The sequence below is a fragment of the Staurois parvus genome, unplaced genomic scaffold (assembly GCF_062004578.1).
Source record: "Staurois parvus isolate SC_StPar_1 unplaced genomic scaffold, SC_StPar_1.0 ptg002181l, whole genome shotgun sequence".
In the NCBI taxonomy this organism is placed as follows: domain Eukaryota; kingdom Metazoa; phylum Chordata; class Amphibia; order Anura; family Ranidae; genus Staurois; species Staurois parvus.
The window spans coordinates 1,087,070-1,096,750 of record NW_028319977.1 but is presented as its reverse complement, the minus strand read 5'-3'; the positions used below and the strand labels follow the sequence as shown (position 1 = coordinate 1,096,750).

The following is a 9,681-nucleotide window of genomic DNA, read 5'->3' as shown; positions in this document are numbered from 1 at the left end:
GGGCACTGACTGGCGGCACTGACTGGCACAACCCCTGGGCACTGACTGGTGGCACTGGTGGGCAGCACTGGTGGGTGGGCACAGGTGGGTGGCACTGGTGGGCACAGGTGGGTGGCACTGGTGGGCACAGGTGGGTGGGCACAGGTGGGTGGCACTGCTGGCACATGTAGGTGGCACTTCTGGGCACAGGTAGGTGGCACTGCAGAGTGGCACAGGTGGGGGCACTGCTGGGCACAGGTGGGTGCACTGCTGGGCATGGGTGGGCGGGGCTAGTGGGCGCACTGCTGGGCGGAACTTGCGGATGTCACTGCTGGGGACCGATCATCAGGGCACTGATCATCAGTGCCCTGATGATCGGTGCCGATCCCCGCTGTGACAACTGCTGGTTCTCGGCAGTACTTTCCTCATGATCTGACAGCGTGAGGAAAGTGCAGCCGAGAACCGGCACTTGCATTTCCCTGTGATCAGCGTGTCATTGGACACCGCTGATCACGTGGTAAAAGGCCGGTGGGATCGGCCTTTCACCACATCTCGTGATCAGCTGTGTCCGTAGGAGAGCCAGGAGAGCGCGTTCTGGGAGGACGTCATATGACGTCCACCCAGAACTAGCCGGCCGCGGTGAAGCCGTCATTCGGCTATGCGCGGTCGGCAAGAGGTTAAACATGTCCATTAAAAGAATTTTTAAAAATAACATTTTCGTCTTAACTTTAGGTCAAAATATATTCTGCTTCATGTCTTTGCTAAAAACAATCCCAATACGTGTAAATTAATTGATGTATGTGAAAGGTATAGCATTTACAAATGGTGGTATATATGCTGGGATTTTTTCTTTAATTTTTAATAATAATGGCGTCGATCAGCGACTTACAGTGGGACTGCGGTGGGCATTCTTACACTGGGGCTGAATTGACTTGGTGTCACTGACATCCCCAGTGACACCAATACAGTGATCAATGCTAAACAAAGCAATGACACTGTATGAATGGCACTGGGCAGGAAGGGGTTAACATGAGGGGCGATCAAAGGGTTAATTAACTGTGTGCTGTTTCATTACGTGCTCTGTCTCTGTGCTTCGCTGTAAGGACACTGCTTTGGATGGCTGTGCTCTGCACAGCCATCCAAAGCAGTGTGCTCATGCTGACAGAGAGGAGAACTGTTTTGCTTACGAACAGTTCTTCTCCTCGTCGGAGATGCTTGGCAATCACTGGCCGATATCCAGTGATTGACGGTCGCGAATGGCGGCGCGGGTAGGGCGCATGCGTGCCCCTTACCCAGAAATGCGAAATCACGTACAGTATATACGTGATTTTGCATACCCGTGTCACCCTGTGGTACTATTTCACCTATAGGACGGTCGGGAAGCAGATTATTTCCATACTGTTCAAATTAAAACAACTGACCATTCAACGTACTTAGACTTAAAGCAGAACTTCACTCTCCTAATCATCATTGACTATTTGTAATCCTTGTGCTGCTAGCATTAGTAAATAGATAGGAAAGTATATCAGGTTTACAGGATTTAAACCTTTTTTTTTTTTTTTTTTTTTTTTTTTACATTTCTTCAGTTATTTCCTGTTTTTTTCTTGGCAAATGTCATACATCCCAGGAGTCTTCAGGAGGGAAGGAGGGGTTTTCTCAGCTAAGCACTCCCTCCTGCCTACTTGCCTAAGCTGAGGGTAGATGGATTCTAGGAAGTGAATGCTATGTGAATCATCTGCCCTCACTCAAGATGGCCACGGCCAGAAATGCTAGCTGGTGTTTTTCAATTTGATTTCTCAATAAAATGAAACCTGGAGACATGGATGGATGGGGGAGTTTGCTTTGAATATGAAAAATGAAGTAAATCACTTTTTCAGTCTGCGGTGCTCAGATGCAGTGTACTTCCAGAGTAACTCATACAAGAGCAATGTTCATGGGATCATTATAGATATGGTCATATTTGTATAAAACTCCCATAAAAACATATCCAATAAAAATAAACAGGCACCCCTCACCCTTCTCCTTCCTTTCCATATCCCACCTCTCATATAACCAAAACACATCTACTTCCCCCTCCCCCATCCACTGCCTATCCTACAACAGCACCGAAATAAAGTCTGACACTGTATAAGCCACAGCACCCATGTGAATGAGCCCCAAGACCTCATTCACATACAGAGCTTTATTTAATAGCTCAATACAGTTTTATCTTTTAGATTTAGCAGGAATTTTGTAAGTTATGTTGTGCACCTCCCATCCGGAACCGATCAGGATATCCACAGAGCTCTCCTTGGCAGTAGATACTCAATACACTGCTTGGCTAAGTGTCCCACTTTCTTGCAGATATGACAGACCTTCCATTCCCTGTACTCAGTGGCCATGTCTCGTTGTACCACAAAACCAGCATTACTTCCCTGACTCACATTCTGCGCTGATCTGGCCATGAATAAAACACTTTCTGCAATGCCTGGTGCTGTCCAGGGGAAAACCGCCCCATCTGTATCCAAGCTGTGAAGGGGTACTGCAACTAGCAAAGATGGCTGCTAGGTGGCAGGAACCGTCTATGTCCTTGTAACAAAGACCCAAGGGGTGTTTTTACTTCTTTTTTTCTTGGATTAATAGAGGTACTTTGTATCCCTTATTCACATATTGTTAAATAGATATTCCAGATTCCAATATGCCCCCCACCCATAGGCCCCTTGTAACCACCGTGCCAGTGTTATGAAGAAGAGGTCCTACAAGGGTCAACGATCATGTGACCATTGTGATTGGTTGGATTGGCTGTCACAATGATCACATAAACGGAAGCCGGTCCCGCCGGCTACCGATGTTTTCACAGGACCGAGAGCTGTTTTTTGCCCCGAAACATTGCCCACCCAGCAGCTCATATTTGTTAAAGCCCAGCTTTTTGCCGCCGCAAATATTGGTTACTAGGGCGTAAAGGGGTTAAATGACCCTTCTCCTTTGTTTACATTCATCTGTCAGCCAGCTGACAGCTAAATGAGCCGGGCGGGGATGTAAGGATGCCAGCAGGTGCCTCTTTAAACACCTACACAAAACTCGTACGTATGTGCATTTTAAATACATTTTTGGTGCATTTTCTGTGTAAATCTCTTCGGCCAAAAAAGAGCAACAACAGCAGCAAAGTAGCACTGGTACCTTTTCCAAAAGTGCAGTGCTGTTGCGCTGAATAGAAATACTTGTCACTTGTCCCAGACTTGCTGGCACAGTCCCTTTTTCAGTCATCCGTCCCACCCCTTCCATCTCCCAGGCTGTGTCCCTCTGAGCAAGGCGGCAGCTACACTTTCAGCGTGTATACAGCCTTGTCAGGCTGTTGTGTTAGCATTTGGGTGGGCAGGTGGGGGAGATAAAACTGCTACTCAGATGCTTGTTTTTACTACTGTCTGTGTGAAAGAGCTCTTTGGGGTCAATCACAGGTTGTACTTTCATACCAGCTGCACTCCTTTCTCCCTGTACTGACTATGTGCCATTGTAAACTCTGATGAATCAGCAGGGCAGTGTACAAGAGTCAGTAGGGCAGAGGACAGGGGTCAGCAGAGCAGAGAACAAGGGCTATGGGGGCAGAAGACAAGGGTCAGCACGGCAGGGTACTGGGGTCAGCACGGCAGGGTACAGGGGTCAGCACGGCAGGGTACTGGGGTCAGCACCGCAGGGTACAGGGAGTTAGCAGGTAAGAGGACAGGGGTTAGCAGAGAAGAGGATAAGGTCACTTCTGGCAGAGCACTCAACAGAGCTCCTCATTCCATCCCCGCACTGCAGACAACCTGGGCACTTGGCCAGTGGTGTATTTAGGTTTTTTGCTGCCCTAGGCAACACAAAAATCAGACCTTCCCACAGACATTCCTCCCACGCAGGGATTCTGACAGTGACCAACACCCTTGCCTCCCCCCCCCCACCCAAGAGAGCCTTCCACTAACACCACTCCCCCCCCCCCCCCCCCAGCTCATTGTGAATAACGGAACCATCTTCTTGATCCATTTTACTGATGAGCATACGTTGTGTCTCTATAGAGACAATGGCCTTGTCCCAGACTATCACTGAGCTGTTGGTCCACTTCTGTTGTAGAGCTGACGTGATGGCACAGCTCATTGTGAATGACTACACTGTGTGAGTAGCCAAATTAATCTCTTATAGGGTATCCATCAAAGTCCCCAGATAGATAATTAAACCTGATGTAGTCCAGAGGAGGAAGAAAGTTACATAACAAACATATATGAATGGTGATGTCTTCACCTCCCTCCGGTACCCGAAGAGCCAAGGGCACCATCCAGAGGAGGACACATAACCTCCCTCATACATCAAGAAAGGTCTGGCTCATACACAGGCCAAGTAGGCATATCTTTGTGAAACAGAAGGCATATTGGTGAGCAAGTCCTGAAGTATGGACAGTCCCAAGTTATCAAGGCAGAGCAAAGGTAGGATTGTTGGTAATTATCGTAACAGCATCAAGATCAAAGTCCCTGAGAGACCTCTAGGTGTGAAATAGGCCTTTTTCTGACTGATTTCACTGGTACAACCGGCTGCCTCAGAGGTAGGCTCAAACTGTTTTTTTTTTTTTTTTAAATGATATGTTTTTAAGATATTTTTTTAAGGCCCATTTACCGCAGCAAAGGGCATGATGCTCTCCTCCATGAAGACTGGGTAGACAGCAGCTTGATGGTACGGAGCTGCTGTTTCCCAAGGTGAAGGTTCATTTATCACAGTATTGCGCTCTGACATTCTGCTCTGATCTGGCCATGAATAAAACACTTTCTGCAATACTTGGGCTGTCCAGGGTAAAACAGAAAGCCCCATCTGTATCCGAGCTGCGAAGGAGTACTGCAACTAGCAAAGATGGATGCTAGGTGGCAGGGACTGCCTATGTCCTTGTAACAAAGACCCAAGGGATGTTTTTATTTGGGCGCATTCTTTTTTTGTGGAAAGGGGTGCTTTGTACCCCTTACTCATTCACATGGAGGTGGTATCTAGTTCCCCCATATTGTTAAAGGGATATTCCAAAGTCCGACAAGCCCCCCACCCATAGGCCCCCTACACCCACTGAGCCAGGGTTGTGGGGAAGAGGCCTCAACAACACGGGACAAGGTGCTTTGCCAAGGCACCCCAGTGTTGAGGGCAAGTTACCTGGTATGGGTTTTTCTTTTTTTTTTTTTTTTATGTTGAATCACTTAAAATTCATAGCAGGTAAGAATTGTGTAGGAACTCCTCTGTTTTTTTATTTTTTGGTTAACCTCTTCCAGCCCAACTTTTTGTCCCCTTTAAAAGTTCTTAACGCTCGAGGGGTGGGAACGGTCGGCGATTACGTGACCACTGTGATTGGCTTTCACAATGGTCACATAAATGGAAACCGGTCCCGCCGGCTACCGATTGCTTGTTTTGGACCAAGAGCTGTTTTTGGCGCATAAACATTGCCCCCCAGCAACTCTTATGCTGCAAAGTCCCGCTTTTTGCTGCCACATATGTGGGTTACTAGGGCATAAAGGGCTTTAACATCCATCTCCTTCGTTTACATTCAGGTGTCAGTCAGCTGTCAGCTTAATAAGCAGGGCAGGGATAAGTAACTGGTTGTTAGATGCCATCGGGTGTCTCCTTAACACCCTACACAAAACTCTGCCAAAAATCCACTAAAAACGCATGTATGTGTCCCCCCCAGCACAGATCCCCTCCCCAGTCCAGTTCCCCTACCCAACCCCCCTCCTAGCACAAATCCTCACCCCCCATATCCCCCCTCCCATTACAGATCCTCACCCCCCAAATCCCCCCTCCCATTACAGATCCTCACCCCCCAAATCCCCCCTCCCATCACAAATTCCCCACCTATTCTAAATCCCCTCCACAACCCCCATCTTAACCCAGATTACCCCAACCCTGCCCAGCTCAATTCCTGACACCGAAATGTTATCTGCTGTATGGAGGAGCACTGTGGAGAGAGCACAGCCCACACCTCCTGGCTCTCTGCCGCTGTTGTTCCTTCTGTTGAGACTTTTATTTAGCTGTTCAATGCGCCAGGCTGCCTCCCCTTGGCCTGGCCCTGAGTTTGGGGATGGGGAGAAGAGCTCAGTGGGCCAAACACAATGTCCATCGGAAGGCCGGATTGGGGGATGGGGGGTGCAGCCCACTCCAGCACCCTCTTAGATATGGCCATGTCGAATGGGCTTGTTTGAAAAATTTGTTTCAATCAATGCTGCAGCCAATCAGGAATCTCTGTTGTCAGAATAGCGCAGAGGGGGGATTCTCGCCTCCACCTCAGATGTGTTCGGTTTTTGGTATTCAGCCAGCATTCGGCCAGATTAAACCAGCCATTTCCCCCTGAAAAAGGAAACTTCAGCTTTAAGCGGCTGTTAACCTTCTCTAACGATTGCTGCAAATCTCATACAGAAACATTCCCACATCGATGTCATAATGGAAAATCTTCATGGTTGGATGATCGCTGTGATGAGCATGCAGCAAGTTGACAATTCCGAGGTCTTGACGTTTGTTGCCTAATCTGACTTGGAAGTGATCATCAACAGCTTTTACACAAATGACATCTCTTTTCATTTGCCTGATTTCCCCTCGTGTGTTCACTATGACCCCTTTCTTAAATAGGTCTTTGGCAGTGTATGTAGTCTCATCTTGTGTAAAATAGATCTTGTGGATCTCTCCATCAATGCCTGACTCTTCAGAGAGCAGGATGTCCATACATCTTTTCTTATACTTCTTGTGCATGTCTATGGAGTCCTCCAGTAATGCACACGTCTCCTCCAGATCAGCTAATGCCTGCTGGTTAATTCTTATCTCAGATTTTCTTTTCTCTAGCAGGTTCTCTTTCCTTTTGATTTCTTCCATAATTAGGTTGATGACCTGGGTGTGGCTTCTTGCCTCTGTGAAGTACCCAGCTTTGTGTAAAGTCTGCAGGTTTGCAGCCAGAAGGTGTTTGTGACATTCCCGGGAGGTGTCATGGTCTTTAGTTGAACGTGATTTTTCCTCTTTATGTGCACCTTCAGTACTGTTGGAAGTTCTGCCTCCTATTGCCGTATCCTGATCCTTTTCCTGTGCTGGCGAGGTAGGTGTCAGAATCTCTAGGAGTTTCTTTTCAGGCTTTTTACCCATTAGTTCCAGGACTAGTTTTATGGTGGAAACCTTCGCTTTCTCCATTTCAATATCCAAATCTTTCAGTGGAGAAGATTTTCTGCTTAAACATAATGAGATTGTAGGAATTTTCTTTGTGTCATCATACACAGCTGCCTGAGTGTCCACAAGATCCTTAAGGAGAGGGACGGGTCCAATATCCTTGTATACTCGGTACACAATGTCTGTGGTTGGCCAGTGTCCGAGGTCGCAAAATACAACATTCTTGTATTCAGAAAGCAGAGAATGTGTGTAGATGATGTCCTCCGCAGGCATGTTTATCACAGGAGTCTCTATAAAGTCGGCGTACTTGGAAAAGCTGAAGTTGTCCTCTGGATCTGGAGTGTTCAGAAGTTTGCTGAAGAATCCCCTGAGCTTTGGGGAGGTGATGCTGATGTAGTCGTCTGCTCCAGGTCCAAGAAGTGTTTCAACAGAAAGGAATTGCATGGTCAGGCGGGTGATTGAAGACATGAGCTTGAGGTTCTTGCTCAGGGTTGAATCTAAATACTTCTCTCTTGAAATAATGTCAAATAGATCTGGCCTCTCTATGGCTGGCTGGAGGTATTGAGAGAAGAAATAGCCGACAATCTTCAACACTAAATCTTCACCGACCTCCGGAAACTTTTTTAGCAAAGATTGTTGTAGGACTTTTGTAAGGTGTCTGAGCCCATAAGGAATCCTGTCCACAGATGAGAGTATGGCCTGTAGGAATTCGTTTGTGACGTCATATACAGCAATCTTTTCAGTTTTGTGACCATTGGTGGATCTTCCTTGTAGTCTTTTCCTTGCTGGAATGGAAGGCTGGTCTGCAGGCTTCTCTGGATAGGTGGGCAGTGTATATTCAATGCTGTATGTCGTCAGTATTGCTGGAACCAGCGCCATGACTAGGGGAATGTACTTTGCTTCTTGGGTGTAAAAATAGATGATTAGCTTTAAAATCTTTGATTTCCCCTCCAATATGTCCTGAATGACATGGATTTTGTTCTCCACTTCCTTACAAAGAGCAAATTCCATCAGTTTGATGAAATAGTATTCTGCGCGTGGATTGTGGCCGTGGTCATAGAGATGGAAGAGCAGTCTGTCCGTAAATGTTAGAGTATCCTGATCGTACGTCAGCTGGTCCATGAGTCTGGTCAGGTAAGCTGGATCCGTCTGCAGATAGTAGAAGAGGTGTTCATAGGACTCCAGCCTCTGTCTTCTCTTCCTGGCCTCCTGATCCTCCTGTCTATCCTTGGCTATGACCTCGTTAACTTGCACCTTATTGCTAGGCTTTAGTCTTTTGAATCTGGTTTGCAGATCCTGTTGAGCCATATTGCCCTTTACTAAAGCTGCGATGTCTTTGTCTAAGGTTCTCAGCTCCTCCTTATATCCATAGAAGGTTTTACATTTAGACGTGATATCCACCTTCAACTGATTCAGCCGCAACTGCATATGGAAGGTGGGGTCATGGGGGCTCAGGCATTGAGAGAACTGGATGACCGCGCTCACAGATGGATTTTTATTTGTCATAAAATCCAGGTATCGCTGTCGGGCCAAGCCTCTTCTGACGCACGACTGAAATTTTACAATGATTTCACGACGACGCTCCTCACCTTCATTCTCCCTCCATTCATTTGTCTTCTTGGGTTCGGTAACCTTTGGATCTTTCTTTGTAAAGAATGACCTCAGCCAATTGCTGAGTCTTCCATTCCAAAGGAAGTCCAACCTTGTCCTTCTGGGAGATGCCCTCCCTCCTGTAGTGCGCTGGGTGTTTCTCACCATTTCTGCTATCAGATGGTAGAATACACCAAGAATTTCTATTGGTAGTAATCAGATGTCTTCAGATCAGATGTGTTCACCACAACAGTCACTTGTAGACTGAACTCTGCCTCTGCTGGCTTCTATTTTTAGCCTCTGCTCCACTGTGACAGTTTCTTTTTTGTACAAAAACTTTATTGACACAGCCTCTGCTGCACTGTGATGACCTCATAGTTACAGTTGCACAGTTCAAACATTTTTTTTCAACAAAACTTTATTGACACAGTGACAGCCAACTGACGCACATCATAGCCTGGAAGTGATAACTGCCAGCAGAGGAGGGATGAACATATAGCTATATCTTCAGTATTGGGTGGAGCCGCACGTCTTGAACATCCGCTTGGGAAACACTTTGTCGTTTGGAAATTCTACAAATGTGACACTTGTGTGGGGTGTTTATTAGGGTTTTTTTTTTTGGGTGAAGCAATTGAGAATCACGATGGATTCGCTGGATACTCGCATGGATTGCAATGTCTTTGGAAGTCGTATACATATATGGAGTGTTTTTTAATTTTCAGTTTTGGGTGGAGTGATTGAGAATCATGATGGATTTGTTGGATATTCACAGGAAATCAAGATCTTTGTAAGGTAACCACATATATGGGGAATCGCAATAGATTTGCTGGATATTCATGTATATTGCAATGTCTTTGGAAGGTGATCACATTTATGGGGTGTTTTATTGTTTTCAATTTTGGATGGAGCGATTGAGAATCAAGATGGGTTTGTTGGATATTCACATGGACTGCAATGTCTTTTGAAGGTGACCAAATATAT

The 9,681-nt window shown here is 46.4% G+C and overlaps 1 protein-coding gene across 1 annotated transcript; it reads right to left on the bottom strand.

Moving 5' to 3' along the window:
* Positions 1-6,348: 6,348 nt before the first annotated feature.
* On the bottom strand, positions 6,349-8,868 carry LOC149432225 (ras GTPase-activating-like protein IQGAP1). The gene has a single exon (XM_089665336.1). It carries the CDS (start codon positions 8,866-8,868, stop codon positions 6,349-6,351), a length of 2,520 nt encoding a protein of 839 aa, XP_089521462.1.
* Positions 8,869-9,681: the final 813 nt, after the last annotated feature.